Source organism: Bos taurus, chromosome 15 (genome assembly GCF_002263795.3).
Source record: "Bos taurus isolate L1 Dominette 01449 registration number 42190680 breed Hereford chromosome 15, ARS-UCD2.0, whole genome shotgun sequence".
Classification (NCBI taxonomy): domain Eukaryota; kingdom Metazoa; phylum Chordata; class Mammalia; order Artiodactyla; family Bovidae; genus Bos; species Bos taurus.
The window spans coordinates 75949232-75968032 of NC_037342.1; the positions used below are offsets into that span (position 1 = coordinate 75949232).

Here is an 18801-nt window from a genome sequence, read left to right on the forward strand (position 1 = left end):
CCCGAACCACAGGGGAAGACAGCTAGACCAGTCCAACAGGTATACCGAGGTGGACACCGAGGCCCAGAGAAGAGGCCTGGGTAGTCTAAGGTCACATAAAAAAGTCCTGGGTAGAGCTAGGTCAAACGAGGTCTCTGGCCTAGAAGACCAGCACTCTTTCACATGCCCATACCTATCTCCCTTTCCCCCTTCCACACCCCAGAAGAATTTCTTGCAGGCCCAGCAAGGATCTCAGCACCTCAATATCCCCCTGAGTGATAGTTTGAGTGAGGAGTAGGGCCAGTACCGTGAGTGACTACCTGACTACCCAGCTCCCTGCACAGACTCCCTGATCAAGCCCTCACAGGGTACCCTATCCACTCCTCCGCAGTCTCTGCTGAGGGGCCTGGGGAGGGATTCACTCACACTCATCCCAGGTCTAGGCTAGAAATGAGGCTCAGGGGACTGAAGTTTCGAAGCTCCAGACACATCAGCGGACCCTACCTCCCTTCATTGCTCAATTCCCAGATGTATGAGGAGCCGCATCAGTCTCCATAGTAACCACTGCCCCTGGCCTCCAAAGTCCCAAAGCCAGCCCTTCCTTGCAGACCCCCATTTCCCAGAGAAAGGCATCCTGGCCTCACAGAGGAGGGGAGTGGTCTCAGGCTGGGCTGCTCTGCCACAGCTTCTTCCCGGGCTGGGGCCTCTCAGACCCTCACTTGTTACAGCTGGAAGTTGGGCTGAAGGACACTGCCTGGACCCCTCTCTGTCCAGGTCACACTGCAGCCCATCCGTGTTCAGCACATACTCACAGGCCCTGGTTGGGTGCTAGAGGCCCAGTCCGATGAGCAGCTACCTTGTAGGGGAGACACAAGCTATAAACAAGTCAGTGAGGTTTCCTTGCAAGAAGAACTAGGAAAACAACAAATCAAGGAATGTAGAAGGAGAGGCCTACCTTGTGAGAATCTGATAGAATCCAGGAGCAGGAACCTCAAGGGCAGGTGCTGGGACAGGAAGCCCTTAAGGAGGAACGGCACTCTGCAGGGTAGAGCCTCAGGAGGGTTTCTAACTGGTCACTTCAGCTCTGCAGGAAGAACCCAGCTGGTGTCACAGGACTGACTGAGGGTTGATTGCTGCAAGGCAGGGGAACCTCAGCACAGGGCCTAGAGCAGAGGACAGGCACTCCGGCTCCATCAACGGTGATGGGTTGTTGGCGGCCCGGAGCGCCCCCCAATCCCTCCAGGGCAGAAGACAGAGAGAGATCCAGGCTGGGGGATGGGGGCCTGGCACAACCACGACTGTCTAGGCAAGGGCTGGGGATTCCCGGCTCTGCCAAGGAGGCCCCTGGCCAGCTCCTGGGCAGGAGGGGACCTTCATAAGGCGGTTTCTGCCGCCAGGCCACCTGCACTGAGTGGGGGTGGAGCAGACCGGGCGGAAAGCTGGGACTCCAGGTGCTCCGCGGCTCCTGGGCGGGTCTTGGCCGCCGGCCCCGCCTCCGCCCCCAGAGCAGGTGTCCGGACCCCCCCCCCCCTCCAACCCCCACCCCGCTAGGCCCTTCCAGCCCGGTTCCCTTTCCCTTATTCTGGCTATTCCTTAGACCCTGGGCCTGGGGACCCTGCCCCTCCCGCAGGGGAAGGTTCACGGGGCAGGGAAGAGGGGGATGGGCTCAAAGCAGGTAGTTTTGGACTGGTCCTTCACGGGTGGCTGCCCCCGAGCCCTCTGGCCACCCTGAGGGTTCCCGCATTTCCTTCCCCAGTGTTGGGGCTCCTGGTAGCGGGGCGGGGCAGCCCTCCCCTCCTCCTCCCCCTGGGGGGGTCTCCCCGCCCCTTAGGACTCAGCCAAGCGGAGGTGAAACCTGAACCCAGGTTGGGGGCGGGGCTGGCTCCTGCTTGGACGGGGCTGGCCTGCCCTCCACCTCCCCTTTCCCTGCACCCCAGCCAGCTTCTGAGAGAGTAAGGTTGGGGACCCCACGCCCCTGGAGTAGGTGAGGTGGCGACTCAACGGCGGGAGAGAAGACCGGGTGGCCGTCGGGCCCCGCCGCCCAGGGCTGACCTCGCCTCTCACTCCCTGGTCCACAGGGCCCGCGATGGAGCCCACAGCTCGGGGTCGTGCCCCGCCGTGAGGACCCCTGCCCGCAGCCATGCTGCTCCGAGGGCGCCCCCGGACCCTGGGGGCCGCAGCGTTGCTGCTGCTGCTGCTGCTCGGCTTCTTCCTGTTCGGCGGGGACCCAGACTGTGAGCTCGGCGGCGAGCGGGAGGCGAGGCGGGGTGGGGGTGGCGGGGGTGACCCGAGATCCGTACCCGGCTCACCAACGCCACGTGTACCTCCAGACGGGCGGCCGCGGTCTCAGGGGGCCGCTACCTTCGATGGAGACCCACCGGCAGACCCCAGGGGCCACAACCGCTCGGACTGCATCCCGCCGCCGCCGCCGCCGCCCAAGTGCGAGGTAGGTAGGTGCGCACGGCCCCTGGCGGCGGGAATACCAGGGTCCCCCCCCCCCCCCGCGCCCCCAAGCCCAGGGACCTGGACACCTGTGGGAATCCCAACACCTGCTGTCGGCTCTGACACTGACCGGCCAGCCGGGGGCGCCCCGGGTTCACACCTGCCCTTCTCCTGGCCGTGGCCTCCCTGTTTGGGAAATGAGGGGGTGTACCCTGGCTCCGTGGAGCCCCCTCACCACACTCCGGCCTAGCTCCGATGCCAGATGGGGCTCTACTGCCCTAGGCCGGGTCAACCTAACCCCAGGTCCTTCCCGTCTGGAGCCCGCCAACCTGCTGTCCCCTCCCCAGCTCTTGCAGGTGGCCATCGTCTGTGCGGGACATAACTCCAGCAGAGATGTCATCACCCTGGTGAAATCCCTGCTGTTCTACAGGTACAGCCAGGAGTGTCCCTTTCCTCCCTGGAAGGAGGCTGTAAGAATACCCTGAGCTGGGCAGGGAGAAGCTCCTGATAGCAATCAGTGATTCCACTTCTGAGCCCCTCAGGGGGGGGCTCTTGTCCCTTGTAGTTCCTTCTGGGGCCCATCAGCTTTCCTCCCATGTCCTTCCTCAAGGAAAAACCCACTGCACCTTCACCTGGTAACCGATGCTGTGGCCAGGAACATCCTGGAGACGCTCTTTCACACATGGATGGTGCCTGCTGTCCAGATCAGCTTCTACAATGCTGACGAGCTCAAGGCAGGAGCCCCAGCCTTTCTGCCCCCTCGTTCCTCCCAGGGTTTTGGGTATCAGTGGGAGGGCAGGTTAGAGCTGCATGGGACCCCCAGTCCCATCACATCTACTGAAGCGCCAATCCTTCACCCACCTGGGTACGTCACCCCGAGTATGTTCCGACACTGGTAAGCCCTTCTCTTGCGGGCTCATGCCCTGTGCTTCCACCCACAGCCCCAGGTCTCCTGGATCCCTAACAAGCACTACTCTGGCCTCTATGGGCTAATGAAGCTAGTGCTGCCCAGTGCCCTGCCCCCCGACCTGGCCCGTGTCATTGTCCTGGACACAGATGTCACCTTTGCCTCCAACATTGCAGAACTTTGGGCACTCTTTGCTCACTTTTCTGGTGAGAGGTCTGGGACCCCACCCCAGTCAGCCCCCTTCCCTGGCCCATCCAGGCCTCCCTGTGGCCTAGCCCTGAGCTGAGGTCCAGTGGCAGCCTCAGACAGCTCTGTCATGCCCTCCCTCCCAGACAAGCAAGCGATTGGTCTCGTGGAAAACCAAAGCGATTGGTACCTCGGCAACCTCTGGAGGAACCACAGGCCCTGGCCTGCCTTGGGCCGGGGATTTAACACAGGTGGGGACACTGTTGAGGCGGGGGCAGGAGGGCAGCCACTGGTCCTTGGGCCCCTGGGGCTGGTTAGAGCATAGAATGCTTGGGAGGCCCCCAAGAACCGTTCTGTAGAAAGAACACTGGGAGAAGAGCCAGAAATCACAGTTCTAACCTGGGCTGATGATGCTGGATGACTTTGGCCAAGTCACTTGATTCCACTGAGCCTCAGTTTTCTCATCCATTAAATGGGGGTGATTTTCCCAGCCCTGGGACCATTGAATCTGAGAAGATGGTTGTGGTGGTGCTTTGTAAACTGTGCTTTGCCTCCCCTTCACCCCGAAGAGGGTTAATTGTGGACCCAGCGAGTCCACACTCACGTCTGAGCGGTCAGAAAATATTAACACGGCACAAAAACAAGCATTCGGAAGACACCTTCAGGAGCCTTGGCCCCAGGAGCTGGTCATCCCAGGTGGGCATGACAGCCTCTCCCCCCGAGCAGGCGTGATACTCCTACGGCTGGACCGGCTTCGGCAGGCTGGCTGGGAGCACATGTGGAAGCTGACGGCCACGCGGGAGCTGCTCACCCTGCCTGCCACCTCGTTGGCCGACCAGGTCTGGGGGCAGTGGAGGGCGGTGGGGGCGGGCTCTGGGCCGAGGTGTCACGGCATCGGTCTCTGCCCAGGACATCTTCAACGCCGTCATCAAGGAGCACCCATGGCTGGTGCAGCCCCTGCCCTGCATGTGGAACGTGCAGCTGTCAGACCACACACTGGCTGAGCGCTGCTACTCGGAGGCGCCTGACCTCAAGGTGAGCCCGGCGAGGGGCGCTGAGCAGTGGCGATGGGCTCCCGTCCCCCCTCACCCCCCAGGCCCCTTTCCATGCCCTCCCTGATCCCAGGTGATCCACTGGAACTCACCAAAGAAGCTTCATGTGAAGAACAAGCACGTGGAATCCTTCCGCAACCTCTACCTGACTTTCCTGGAGTACGACGGCAACCTGCTGCGGAGAGAGCTCTTTGGGTGCCCCTGCCCGCCCCCTCCTGGGGCCGAGCAGGTGAGAGGGAGCCACCTTCCCTTCCCTTCCCTTCCGTCGGGGAGGCTCTGCCCCACCCACCCCCTGCTCCGGTGGGACCTGGGCTTGTCTAGGGCTTGTCCGCCTGCCCCACCCAGCCCGCCCTCCTCTCCCCGATGACCCTCCAGCTGCAGCAGGCCCTGGCACAACTGGAGGAGCAGGACGCCTGCTTTGAGTTCCGGCAGCAGCAGCTCACTGTGCACCGCGTGCACATCACCTTTCTGCCCCACAAGCCGCCACCCCCCCAGCCCCACGACGTCACCCTGGTGGCCCAGCTCTCCATGGAGCGGTGAGGGAGCCGAGGGCAGCCCCAGGGCACACGGTGCGCGGTCTGGGAGTTTCGAGAGGAGGGTTCCACTTGGTGGAAGGGAGAGCTCTTACTTCCTGATGCTGGAGACACCGGAGAGACGGTAGAAGGAGCTCGGGCGGTGGGGACCACCCAGATGTCGGGAAACTGCCCTCTGTAGCTGTGGAACCACAGGCAAGGCTTAATATCTCTGGCCCTCAGTTTTCTCATCTGTCAAATGAGAAGGTACCCACCTTGTGGGGTAGCTGTAGAGATGAAATAAGCACAGTTCGAAAAGTGCTTGGAAGGGGCTCAGCAAGCCACTGGAGGGGGCTGTCCGTGGCTGCGAGTACGGGAGGTAGCCCAGTCCTCCCCTGGGCTGACCACCCCCCTCCCCCCAGGCTGCAGATGCTGGAAGCCCTGTGCAGGCACTGGCCGGGCCCCATGAGCCTGGCCTTGTACCTGACAGACACAGAGGCCCAGCAGTTCCTGCGTTTCGTGGAGACCTCGGCGGTGCTCTCTGCCCGGCAGGACGTGGCCTACCACGTGGTGTACCGGGAGGGCTCCCTCTACCCCATCAACCAGCTCCGCAACGTGGCCCTGGCCCAGGCCCTCACGCCCTACGTTTTCCTCAGCGACATCGACTTCCTGCCCGCCTACTCCCTCTACGACTACCTCAGGTGGGCCGGGCTGGGGGAGAGCCACAGCACACAGGTGGGTGTGGACAGGGTCGGGGGCACCCGTGGGCCCTGGCGGGGGCATCCCTGCTCCTTCCTGGACCCCAGTGTCCGCGCTTCAGGGTGCGCTGGCCCCAGAAGCTGGGCCCTACGTCCAACAAAAAGAGAAACCCTGGGCCCAGCGCTGGAGGCAGAGCCCCACCCCAGTTCTCTCCGGTTCACGGGGTGCTCCCTCCTCAGGGCCTCCATCGAGCAGCTGGAGCTGGACGGCAGGCGGAAGGCAGCCCTGGTGGTGCCTGCGTTCGAGACCCTGCACTACCGCTTCAGCTTCCCCAGTTCCAAAGCCGAACTGCTGACCTTGCTGGACGCTGGCTCTCTCTATACTTTCAGGTGAGAGAGGCCACGGCCTACCCCTCCCAGCACTGCGGTTCCCCACACCGACCCCCGTCAGTCTCAGACTGGCTCCCTGTCCTACCCTGCCCCTCTATAGGTACCATGAGTGGCCCCAGGGCCATGCACCCACAGACTACGCCCGCTGGCGCGAGGCTCAGGCCCCGTACCGTGTGCAGTGGGCAGCGGACTACGAGCCCTACGTGGTGGTGCCGCGTGACTGTCCCCGCTACGATCCCCGCTTCGTGGGCTTTGGCTGGAACAAGGTGGCCCACATCATAGAGCTGGATGCACAGGTAAGGGTGCCCTGCTGTCTCCAGCCTTGATCTGAGAATACCTCTAGGCCCAGCGAGGGCTGCCCCGGGTGGCTCAGGGGTAAAGAAACCCACCTGCCAATGCAGGAGACACAGGTCGGATCCCTGAGTCGGGAAGATTCCCCGAGAGCAGGAAAGGGCAACCCACTCCAGTGTTCTTGCCTGGGAAATCCTATGGACAGAAGAGCCCGGCAGGCTCATCTGTGGGTTCACAAAGAGTCAGACGTGACTTAGCGACCAAACAGCAGGCCCAAGGGGCTCACTATACGGTGGCACACCGTACCGTGAAGGGCCCTCTGTAGAACTCAAGTCTCTGACTTTGGATGAATCTGCTCCCCCCGCCCCAGAGCTGTCACCCTCCCCCAGCCTACACAGTGACTATCCCCCCGCCCTCTCCCGCGCCCCCCAGGAATACGAGCTCCTGGTGCTGCCCGAGGCCTTCACCATCCACCTGCCGCACGCCCCAAGCCTTGACATCACCCGCTTCCGCTCCAACCCCACCTATCGTGACTGTGTCCGGGCCCTCAAGGACGAGTTCCACCAGGATTTGTCCCGCCACTACGGGGCTGCTGCCCTCAAATACCTCACTGCCCTGCAGCAGCCCCGAGGCCCCGCCTGACCTCACACACACTCCCTGCCGCCACCCCACCCTCCTGCTATTTAAATTATTTAAGGTCTCTGGGGAGGGGCTGTTGGGGGGCATCTGTTGGGTGAGGCCTGGGGCCTCCGTCTGCTGCTGCTATTCAGGTGGGTGTAGCGTTCCTCGGCCCCAGCGGGTTTGGGGCTGGTTCCTACATCCTCTCACCCGTAACACCTTTTTCGTTAAGTTTTAACAGCTCCTTTTCACGTTCCTCTTGGCTTGGGGCATGAGCCAGTCAGAAAGGCTGGGGAGGTGCTGGATCTGGCGGGAGCCCAGCAGTGGGGGCCCCCCCCGCCCCCAGAGGCTGGGGCTGGAGTGCCTGTGTCCCATCCACCCTCCCCTGCCGCAAACCCAACACCATGAGCCTGAGAGACTTTATTTGGCTTTATTTAGTAAAATGTTAAAATAAATAAATACAAATTGATCAGCTGCTCTGTATCCCTCCCCACCCCCTCAAAACAAAACTCAAACAAACAAAAACAAAAACTTTGAAGCACAAAACTCCAAATACAAGTTCTACCAAGACTGAAATCACAAAGGGCTTGGACAAGAGACAGGTTGGGAGCTGGCTGGCACTTTTCTGCTCAGAGCTCACTGACCTCCGGCGGTCCTGCCTGACTGCAGCGTACCCTGGGCTGAGGACCCAACAACGCCAGAGAGAGGGGCAGGGGCCAGAGGCTGTGGTGGGGCTGCTGGAGTCCTCAGGGAACGAGAGCCTTTGCGAGCGGAGAGTGAAGAGACGTTGTGAGCCCTGTTCTTCCTTTACAGGGGCTATTTTCAGGAGCTCCACTTGGGCTCTCCAAACAGGGAAACTCTCGGCTTCTTCCCCTGTGCTCTGGTGGGAGGGTCGCCCTTCGCCTCCCAGAAAGGAGGTGACACTGGGGACGGCTGTAAGTTGGAGAGAGTGGGTCTCCTGTTTCCTGCCAAGGGTGCCCAGCTGAGGGGTGGGGTGAGGTCCACGGTCTTCCTTTCTACATAGAGCAAGGTCACCTCCATCCAACAAAAGCCACCCAATCTGGAGAGCCCAGAGACTAGAAGATGTACCTGGGCCCCCATTCTTCCTCCTACCAAAAAGCCTTCTTCCCCTGGGGTAGAAGTCTCCTAAATTAAGCCCTTTGGATAAATGAGAAAGACTAAACCCTAAAAGGGAATGTAGGGAGGAAACCGTCATGAGTGTGCTGTGTGGGTCGTGGTTCGGGCTGAGAGCCCAAGAGGGCTCTGCTGGCCCCAGGAGTAGGTGGCAGAGATGGCTGGAGAGGCGACTGCACACGCAGAGACTGCAATGAGCCGGAAACGCAGCGCCCTCATGGGAGAGGTGCGGGGCAAGGAGCCGCGCCCCACTCACACGCCCTTTTGAGCCTGAGCCAAGAAGCCACAGGGACACTGGGCGCTGGGTGCGAGCCGGAGGCCACCATGGCCAGGGTACAGGCCCCACACAGGGTAAGGCCCACGAGGGGCTGTCTCGAGGGGGGCCTCCCTGTCAGGCATGACCAGCAGGCTTGCCCCAAAAGGGCCCAGTAAGGAAGGATGAGCTCAGCAGAGGTGAGACAAGACCCAGCAGGCTCTGAAAGAAAAAGGGAGCTGCAGGCCACACTGGCAAGAATGTGAGCAGGGAAGATGACAGCAACATGACTTCACTGCCTCCAGGGCACGTCACCTTGGCCACGGGACTGACAAGAGGCCCCTTGATCCAGCCCAAGCGGGCAGCTGGACCAGTCCCAGCCCCCGACCAGCGCTCCCCGGCCTCTGAAGCGGCTGCAAGCTGGCTGCCCTCAGAAGCGTCTGTCAGTGGAGGAAAAGCAGCGGAGAGGAAGAGGGAGGTGGGGCGGTCATGAAGGTGTGTCTCAGGTGGTCACAGGGACCCTCGAGTCTGGAGGGACAGGGAGTCTCTTCTCTTGGCAGGACAGTGGAGGAGGAGGACACTGGTGACTAGGGCCTTTTCTCTGCAGTGAGGGGTGTTTGAGAATTTGAATCCAGAATGCAGGTTTGGGGGCAGGGCTGCAGTTTTCCACTCCGTCATCCTAGGTGACTAGCACAACAGCTTACATCTGAACTTGAGAGGAATCCGTACCCCAACCCTTGGCAAGGTCAGAGTGTGAATACTCACAGCAGCCTGCAAAATCCTGGTCAGTTAGTTCCTAGCCCAGCCACCCACCCCTGAGAATCCCCAGTGGCTCCTTCCTGAGCAAAGGCCTCTTCTTTCAAGAAGACAGGTATTAAGCGGCCACCTCCTGTTTCTGGGCCCAGACAAGTCTGATGGGAGGGCTCCAAGACAGGGCACACAGCCCACCTCTGGGCTCTGAAGCTCCGCCAACCATTCCTCCAACTAGTCCAGGCATCTCCCAAAGCTCCCTGACTAGACATAGCACCTTGGTTTTTGCACGAGCAAAGGGAGCGCCTTTCTTTCCCCCTCAGGCAACCTTGCAGCCAGGCCCTGACTCTCAAGAGGCCGATGCAGCCCCCTCGTCATCCCCTCTTCTAACAAACATCCCAGGAAGAGAGACGGAAACTGTTGGTAGCGAAGAGACACGTTTTATGTGAAAAGGACTGCTCTGTGGCAGTCGCCTTCAGGGTCCATCTGTCTCTCCGGGCTTCACTAGGTGAGGGAGAGATGACTGGTCCCTTCTGCCCCCTCCTAGACTCTGGCCCTTACTGGACACAGGGTGGGCTTGGGGGAAATGCTCTGGGAGTGCCCGGGCACAGAGTCTCTGCTTCTCTCCTGAGGCCAGATGTGTGCCATGGGCAAAGGTCTCCAGCAGGAGGGCACACGTGACAAAAACTTATTTCCCACAAGGCAAAAATGATAGAAATGGTCCAAGCCTTTCAGAACCCTGGTTTTCTCAAGAAGGCGACAGGCCAAGCCAAGGCAAGCACAGCATTCTAGCCAAAGGTCACCCAGGAAGCTTGTGGGTGAGCAAAGTGGGGTAAGACTACCATCTCCAGTGCCTGGAGCCAGCAGGCAGAGAAAGTGGCTGGAGATGCAGACCTCTCTTCAAAGGTGTGATGACACGAAGGCCGCCCAGGGACTCCCTCGTCTCAGAGAGACCCTGTCCCCTCAAGACATCTCACTCCCGTGTCCTCTCTAAGCACCAAGGGCTGATGCAGCCAGCCTGCTCCCTGCACCCTTCAAAGCCAGGGTGTGTGGGCACCAATGAGCTTCACTGGCCACTTCCTTCAAAGCTGTCCCCCAGGCACTCGAAATGCTGGTGGCTGAAAGACCAAGAGCAGCACCAAAGGAAGGGATCTTATTTAGGCACCAGCCTTTTGCTCCAGCAAAACCCGAGGAGACAAGGAGCAGGACCCTGACACCATCCGCGCTCCATGTGGGCTCCAGAAACAGGAGCCCCACTCCCTGCACCAAGCAGGGATGACAGTCTTTCCCGAGGAGGGGAGGATGGTGGGAGAGCGCTGCCCCTGCCTGTCAGGGCTGCAGCCTTCTGGAGGACAGAAATCACGGAGACTAGCCCACCAGTCTTGAGACACGAACACAGCAAAATGTCATCATGATCAGCAGGTTCTGTGCTAAAAAATTATAACTACACAGCATTTTCTCCAGTTCTGACACCTTTTTAATAGAAATCACTGTTTTTAGGAAACAAATAGCACTTTTGTAATTTTTTTTTTTTTACAATGTTTCTTACCTTGATCTTAATTTAAGTAACACTAGGAAGACCTCAATATCTTTTATTTTCCTTTTTAATTAAAAAAAAAAATTGTTGTTGTTGTTGTTTTTCCCCAGATACAAAGATTTTTGCCCTTGCATAAAAAAACAGTGCCCCGAACGATGACACAAGGACTGACACAGACTCACTGGACCTCACTGACACTACGGCTCCTATTCTACCATGCAAGGTCTCGACTACCCTTAATTGGACTGTCAGCCTGAAAAACAGCTTTTCTATTCCTTATTTTAGTTTTTGTTACCAAAAATGTAAAATAAACAACAAAATAAAACTTTTTTTTTTTAAAGAAAAATGGAATAAAAACAAAAATTAAAAAAAAAAAAAAAGAGAGTAAAGAAACATCTCCATTCGATTCACACACACCTGGGTCGCGTGCTGCTTCGCTCAGGATCTTCTCTTCTTATAAATATAGAAAAGGGATGGAGCTTGTTTTCAAGTAAAATCACTGATCCACCGTTTTTCCTTCCTCGACACACACACACACCCTTCTTCCCTGCCCCGGGCAAGGGCCACCTGAGGCCTGGTTCTGCTTGTTCTTGGAGAGGGAAGGTAACCGGCTCACCCATGGGGATGGCACCAATTTGCCAAAGCAGGGAAGGAAGCTGGGGAATGTGGGGGTGCCCACGGTCGGGGAGTGGGGTGCTCCGGAGAAGAACCGGGCGGCTGGTTCTTGGTGTCCGTCTCTCCGGGCACGGTGCCCTCTCCAGACACTATGAAATACTGCTTACTCGGTACACTGTTCCCACCCCGGCTACCCCCTCCCCGCCCCCACCCCTCCTCTGGGCACTGGGGTTGGTGAAATCTCCCCTTCCTCTTTTTGGTTTTATAGTAGTGAGAGTTTAGAAACAGAAAGCCCACGCACTCTTTGGACTTGTCTCTCCACCCAGACAGACGGCTCGGCAGACAAGGGTCTGAAACCTGCTCTCCCTCCGCCCGGCCCTGCTTCCCCCCCGACCAAACAAAAACACACCCATCGTGGCTGTGGAGGCTGCTGCAGGCACACACTGGTGTATAATAGAGAGAGTAAATATATTATTTCACTTGGCATGGTGCTGGCAAAGAACCTCCAGCTGGCACTATTTCATGTAACATGGTCCAATCTTTGCATGTACACACAGAATAAGAAGGATCAATTGGCAAACTCTGGTGCCACCTGGCACAAGCATCTTCTCTCTCTCTGGAACCAAAGAACCAAAAGAATTCTGTACTTTCCAGAAGAAATCCGGCTTGGCTTTGCTAGAGTCTTCAGTGTTTTGCTCTCCTTGCCGCCGGGATCTTGTGGCTTATCCTAGCGGGGCTCTGTTATTTAGTCTCTTCCCCCGGGTTACAGTTCGCTGTGCAGCTCTGGGAGGAGGAGGAGGGCGGGGAGGGGGCCGGCGTGGAGGTGCTGGCGTTGGCAGGGGGCGTGCAGTCCGGGCCGTTGGAGAGGGCCCCCACAGTGGCCTCAGAGTCTACAGGTTTGGAGAGGTCGATGCCATGGATGAGGCGGATCAGCTGTTTTACCTTCTCCAGGGAGCTGTGCATCTCCTTCTGCCGGGCCAGGATGGTGTTCTTCATTTCCATGCATTTCTGCAGCCAATGAGAAGGGCAGTGGCACTGAGCCTCCAGCTGTCCTGACAGGCCTGGCAGCCCTCTCCAGACACAAGAATCCCCGTGGGCTAGGGTGCAGCCCTACACCTTGCTCTGCTCCACCTCGAGCGGGCGCTGCTACCCAAGGGAAGGAGGAGGCCCGAGAGGCAAGAGAGAGGCAGCGAGTGAGTGGCTTCAAAGCCCACTACTCAAAACTAGGACTTACAGCCAAACATGAATCACCGCTATAATACTGTAAAATGAAAGGCATTAAAGAAAAAGGCTCTCACAGCTGAGCTGAAGCTGCTTTCAGCAGGTCTGGGTACGCTTCTACCTTGCTAATATGCTGATATGCTCCGGACTGGGCTGAGCTTTCCAGGATAGACACAAGCCAGTGGTATCTGGATTCAGTTTAAGGGCCTACTGAAGACCACTGGGACAGTAGGAGTTCAGAGGCAGGGCCCTAAGGCGGGATGTTCACTGATATTTAGGAGAGTCAAAGACTGCAGCCAAGAGAAGGCCTTCTGCTCGGTCATGGACAGGTAGCTTTTTGCTGTGTTGTATGAGGGCAGGAGGAGAAGGGGACGACAGAGGATGAGATGGCTGGATGGCATCACTGACTCGATGGACATGGGTTTGGGTGAACTCCGGGAGTTGGTGATGGACAGGGAGGCCTGGCGTGCTGCGGTTCATGGGGTCGCAAAGAGTCGGACACGACTGAGCGACTGAACTGAACTGAACTGATGAGGCCTCCCACACCTGCTGGCTTCTGTTCTAGGCAGGGAAGGTGATGTGAAACCTGCCAGCCACAATGGGCAGTACAATGAAGAAGGACAGCAAGACTGCCACCTGGCGTCCATGAGGGCTGGGGCCACATCACTGCAACAAGGGGACCTGCTCAGTGGAAAAGGGACCTACTCAGTGGAAAAGAAAGACTGCTCTAGTCAGGAGCAGCCTCTGAATCCCTGCGGCAAACACAGCTCTCCTTCCCACCTAGTCAGCCAGGCTGGGCGGTGTTTACTTCCAGTACTCATCTCCAGAAAGCGCTCCTTCTCGAGCTGCGCGGGGGACCCTAGAGAGGCGACCAGCAGAGCATGGGAGAGGGGACAGGAGGGAAGGCCCTGCAGACGGGCCCACTAGCTAGCTAGAGCAACTGGGAAGAGTTACACATGGGGACCTGGTCTGTTCAGGCGGCTCCACACTCCTCCCAACATGCTCAGGAGCTCACTGGGGTGCTGGCTATGCTCCTGTAGCTGCTACTTGACCTCTTCAAGTAACAGAAAATCTGGAGACTGAAAATCTCTCAGATCAAAGCCAAGAGGATGCTCTAGAGCTTGGCTAAGGCACCATGTACCAACTGTACCTGAGGACCAACCGCTAACTGGAGGCAAACTGCAACCGCCTAAGGTAGCAGTGTCAGCGCGCTGAAGGAATGCATCAACCCTTGGGAGCCTCACGTCCTCTGACGTGCATGTAAAGTGCTGCGTCTCTGTACCTGTCACTGAGGGCATGAGGCTGACTTACGCTTATAGAACTGCTGAGCTGTTTCACCTTCTGCTCTAGTTGTTCTCGTTCTTGTTTTAAATCTGAACTCCATTTAAGTAATTTCTGTTTCTCTTCTTCTTTTGCTGGGAAGAAAAAAAAAAAAAGAAACTTAGTCCCATGTGGCATCAGTACACAGAACCTGGTCACCTGGACTTTCTGTTCTACATGTAAAAGGACACTAAGAAAACTGTCAGTGGCTTGGGCCTAGCATTACATAAATAAGATCTCACTTCTCAGTTTTCCTCCCCAAAAAAGTACTACACCCAACTTTTTATTTCATTCAATAAAAGCTTTTCATGTGTAACTTTAAAATTCCTTTTGAAAACAAAACAAATACTGTCAGTACTTTTAAACAAAGGCAGGCTCACTCAAAAGGCAGTATGGATAATTTTTTACCTGCTTTGTAGGCGATATAGGAATGAACAATTGCTAAAGTTCCAGGCCATGGAATTGCTTCTTCCTTCTTCAGCATCTGAAAAGATTTTCAGAATTTTATCCTTGAGAAAGAAGTGTAAGCACACATCCCCTACGTAACAACAAGCAACAGTGGCCGTCGCTATTGGCAGACACAATCCAGGAAGAGGGATTTATGGTGGCAGTATGGCAAAACCCATGGCTATAGTTTCTGGGCTACGAAGTTCCAGTTTACCAGCATGAGAGAATACAGGTCAATGGCAGGAAGAGCCAAGCCACCTGAGCCCCGGCAGAGGTGGGGACTGGGCTGGGCGTTCCCAACTTGTCAGACCTGCTGCATGACCCTCAGCTACGCCCTGTGGCCAGAGCCAGCAGCACACAAGCTGCACACTGCGCGACGGCAGCACCACAGGCAGGCGCATCCTTGACCTGGCATGGGCTGCCTCTCTCAGTTTTAGCTTATATGTCCTTCAAAGACAGCCTGATCAAGGAAATTAAATATCAACCCCAAACACTGAAGTATAATCTAGACCCCAAGAAGAAAATTATCAGAGGTCACAAAGCAGCATCAGTACGAGGACTGTCTCTACGGCATCACGGAGACAGTGAGGACGGAGACTGAAGGTTTAAAGGGGGAGACCAGAAGTCTCTCAAATCAGGATTCCAAAAAATTGAGCAGGGCTCCTAAAGCTTGCTGAGTACTGGGCTTATTTATTTACTATTTATATGCTTGCCTAGTTTCAAAAAGATCTCAGGACAGCTTGTCATAAAAACATAAAGACATACATGAATCATTGAGAAAAAAAAATCAGAAACTAAACAGAAAGGGGAGGGAAGGAGCACTGTTTCTCTTCTTTCAAGTGCAGTAAATATTAAGACAGTACTTTATAGTTAGTGCTCTGATCCTGATGAGAACACAGGTTAAAAGTAAAACTGCTCTTATTTGAACTAAATGATCAATTTCACATTCTCCTTTAAGGATTTTATTTCCAGAGTTTCAACCATATGCTGAGTTTGGACCATTTTTAGAGAATGAGGCAGACAGTACTGTGGAGTTTTAAGGGTAACGGTAATAAAAAGATACGCCATTTCAAACAGAGAGAAGCAGTTAGGGTCTCTCCACCTTACATGAGTCACTGCCCCATGAACTGAGGACCTCTGAGAGGATGGAGCTATGCAGGTGAGGGCTGTCCTGTGGGTATGGCAGACGTGGCTGGAGAGCTACCGGAGCAGGAAGAAACTGAGCTGTTGCCCCAGATGAGAGGGGAGGGGGGTCTTTCTCCTCCTCTGTCCCTCGTCCTCTCTGACCCACCCCACATTACCTGGTCCTGACATCTGGGACAGATCCACATGCCCTTGGGAATCGTTTTCAGAGGAGGGTCTAAGCAGTCCAGATGATATACACGGGAACACGTGTCGCACATCAGCAACTGGCCACTTTTTCTGCAAACACTGCAAAAATCCTCATGGATATCACCCTATGACATTGTGAGGAAAGGTAAAGAAAGGACAAAAAGGTAAAAGCTGAATGTTAACATGCACATTCTGAATATACATAATAAACATTTTAGGACAATCAGCTGTGCCCCTCCAACTCATTACAAGAGTGCTCAGGAAAAGCAGGAATTACCAATGGTGCAAGCTCCCGACCTGGTCCATACAGTTGGGGCTCTCCAGGTGGGGCCGGTATTCTTAAGAGTTTACAGGAGACTCTAACTCTGTAGTCACCCAGGCCAAAATGAGCTTTAAAGGTGACAGCTCAGCATTTATGTTTTAGTACAGTCCAACCCACAAATCATAAAGTTGAAAGACCTTGAAATCCATTCATCAAAGTGTTCCACAATACGATGCCAAAAATTCCCATTACCTATCGTTTTTCAGGGGAAGTTTAGAAAAATTGGAAAAGACAGACAGACAAGAAATGGAGGCTTCTGTTAAACATTTTGCTTGTTCTGGGAGAAAAACTATAGTCAAAATTCACATGGGAAAGGATTAAGTCAGAGCATATTAAACTCCTATGAGCATTCTAACATGAAGAATTAAAACAGCCAAGCACCTGACAGTGTTCTCTGTAAGTCAGTACTTGGCATCTGCTGTGCGATGGCCCCTTCTATTCCAGGAGGCTTTACTCCTCCTGTAAGATGCTTCACCAGATGGAAGAAGAAGAGCAGCCTAGCGTGCTCTGCTCGTCCCCCCTCCCCTCCACCAGGGACAGTTCTGGTACTCAGGTGAGTCTGCAGGAGCCCTCACGACAAAAGGCACCATCAGGAAAAAGTAGATCTATTTAAAATTTGGAGGGAACACATTTTTTAAAAATGAGGTATTAAAGAGGTGGTTTCCAGCGAGTCAATCCCTGGCCCGTTCTCTGAACAGGATTAATGCTGCTGCTAAGGACACCAGGGAAGGGAAGACCGAGGGGTCGTGCCAGAGGTTAGCTAAGAAGGCAGTGCCACAACTTGGGGAGGACTCCTTTTCACTTCCAGTGTGTTGTTTTAGAATTCCAGGCTATTCTGCCAGAAGGTCTAATAGAGAAACTTTGCACAGGAAGGAAAGATAGAGCAATGCTCAGTTCTTCCTTTCTATGATATAACCTTTCAGCCACCACTGCAGAAAGTGAAAGTGAAAGTCGCTCAGTTGTGTCCGACTCTCTGTGACCCCATGCACTATAGACTCCGTGGAATTCTCCAGGCCAGAATACTGGAGTGAGTCGTCTTTCCCTTCTCCAGGCTATCTTCAGGAATGTCATCTCAGACCTACAATTTCTCTCCAAAGGAAAGGAAAGGAGACTATCTGGCAGTATCTACATATCTAGGGTATCTGGTGAAGTAGAAAACTGGCTGCAAAAAGTTGTAAGATACATCAAAGTGTGGATGGGTGCTAATCTTTTTTAGTAAAACAATGTTACCTTTGGACAAAAAAAAAAAAAAGATACTTAGTACATGTGCAAAAATACTGCAGGAGAATGCAGCATAACAGTTTAACTTCAAAGCCACTGAAAGACATGAAGGTTTCTCTCCTAGATTAACTGTGACTTTCTTTGTTTGTTCTTAAGATCAGGCTGAGGGGAGTGCTCCTCTAGACAGCTCATCTTTCTTAAACCACAGCCACATGCTTTAAGTCTGTGACTTTAAGGAGTTTAGAAAAATTTTAAGGTTTCTGAAACTCTTTTTACATGAACCACAGGTAAAATTATCAGTGATGAAGTAGATGAGACAAACTGGATATCTTATCCCAAATATCTGTCTTATTTTTTGGATAGAGTTCTTGTTCACTTCCCTTTGCTACTGAGTAAGGAGACCATCAGGAAGTGGAAGGTGGAGAGTACATAAAATAAAGGCTAAATAATTTCTTTCAAGTTCCTAAAGGAAAGAAAACTCTTATCTTATTTACATATCCTATAGCAGCAGTTCATAATCTTTTCAGTGTGAGGACCCCTTAGTAACTTTAAGAATTACTAAGCGCTTTTGTCTACCTCAAAGTGCTCTTGTTTATTACTTCAAAGTGCTTTTGTTTATGTGAGTTCTACCTATTGCTATTTTTGTACTAAAACTTTTAAAGCTTTTTTATTTTGAAATAATAACAGAATCACAGGAAGTTACAAAAATCACGTACTGAAAAATGTTAAAACCCAAGAACATGCAGGCACACCTTTGGTTAGCGCTCAGTGATGACGTCATCACTGATGACGTAGTATGTGGAAAACATCACTGTCCTACGCGTGGGAGAATGAGAATGAAGATGGCAAAGAACATTTTAGTGCTATTATGAAAACATTTCTGATTTTATGTTTTGATTGATACTATATTTGAAAATACATATTTTGAACCCCTGAAAGAGTCTCAGGGACATGCAGACCACACATTGAGAACTGCTGCACATCAAAATGGAATATAAAATGCCAGGATATGTATTTCTTCCACACAGAATTGGTTCTTTGCTTAAAGAGAGCAGAGGAAGTCCCCCAGAGGGGCTGCCCCAGGTCCAAAAGCTTATTAGGCTTTGGTGACTGACCAAATTACTACCGTAAACCAAACAGCTCTGCTAGGAGCTGAGGGGTGTATGTTTGTGGGAAACACCCTGGCTATATCAATCACAACTTCATCATTTGCTAAAATAATTTTCAACCATGTCAACATATCTTTTCTTCTCATGAAAACGATGACAGTGGCAACAGGTATATCCTGAAGATTAGGGACCAGCTGGGTCTTACATCACTCGCTCCTTCTGGATGATTATTGATCCCCAGGAAAGGCTTGCCTCTCGACTGTGATTGTTTAATTAACGTTGTTAGGGTTTACGCTACCTGGAGGCAAACACAGATAGAGCCCTGTGTGCTGATTTTAATCACTGCCACTGTTGGGACACTGAAAAAGTAGAAGTCAATTATCTTATCCATTCCACTAGCGTTTTTATTTATTTGGTTTCTTTGGGTCTTAGTTGGGGCCTGTAGGATCCAGTTCCCTGATCAGG

General features: G+C 54.3%; 2 protein-coding genes across 43 annotated transcripts in view; one reads left to right on the plus strand and one right to left on the minus strand.

Annotated features, from left to right (window-relative positions):
• The first annotated feature begins 1842 nt into the window (after positions 1-1842).
• LARGE2 (LARGE xylosyl- and glucuronyltransferase 2) lies at positions 1843-7544 on the plus strand. 7 transcript variants are annotated; one of them, XM_005216449.5, is made up of 15 exons: positions 1908-1963; positions 2058-2213; positions 2310-2425; positions 2769-2851; positions 3032-3155; positions 3363-3534; positions 3661-3765; positions 4241-4353; positions 4424-4549; positions 4640-4795; positions 4942-5102; positions 5501-5779; positions 6017-6166; positions 6267-6462; positions 6890-7544. In XM_005216449.5, the coding sequence occupies exons 2-15, from the start codon at positions 2120-2122 to the stop codon at positions 7097-7099; spliced, it is 2085 nt and encodes a 694-aa protein (XP_005216506.1). In that variant the 5' UTR covers positions 1908-1963; positions 2058-2119; the 3' UTR covers positions 7100-7544. The 7 variants fall into 7 exon arrangements, with proteins under 7 accessions (XP_015330367.1, XP_005216506.1, XP_005216505.1 ...); XM_015474881.3 differs by having other exon boundaries at positions 1843-1931; positions 2058-2425; XM_005216448.5 differs by having other exon boundaries at positions 2058-2425.
• The window catches only part of PHF21A (PHD finger protein 21A), a 192180-nt gene continuing 180870 nt past the window's right edge, over positions 7492-18801 (minus strand). For 35 of the 36 annotated variants that reach the window (XM_059874641.1, XM_059874635.1, XM_059874638.1 and 32 more), the window contains 4 exons: positions 15654-15809; positions 14314-14389; positions 13897-14000; positions 7492-12372 (listed from right to left, as the gene is read on the minus strand). In XM_059874641.1, coding sequence (XP_059730624.1) covers positions 12106-12372; positions 13897-14000; positions 14314-14389; positions 15654-15809 — 603 coding nt within the window. In that variant the 3' untranslated portion in view covers positions 7492-12105. The remainder of the gene's footprint in view (positions 12373-13896; positions 14001-14313; positions 14390-15653; positions 15810-18801) is intronic. The other variant, NM_001206197.1, reaches the window with a different exon arrangement.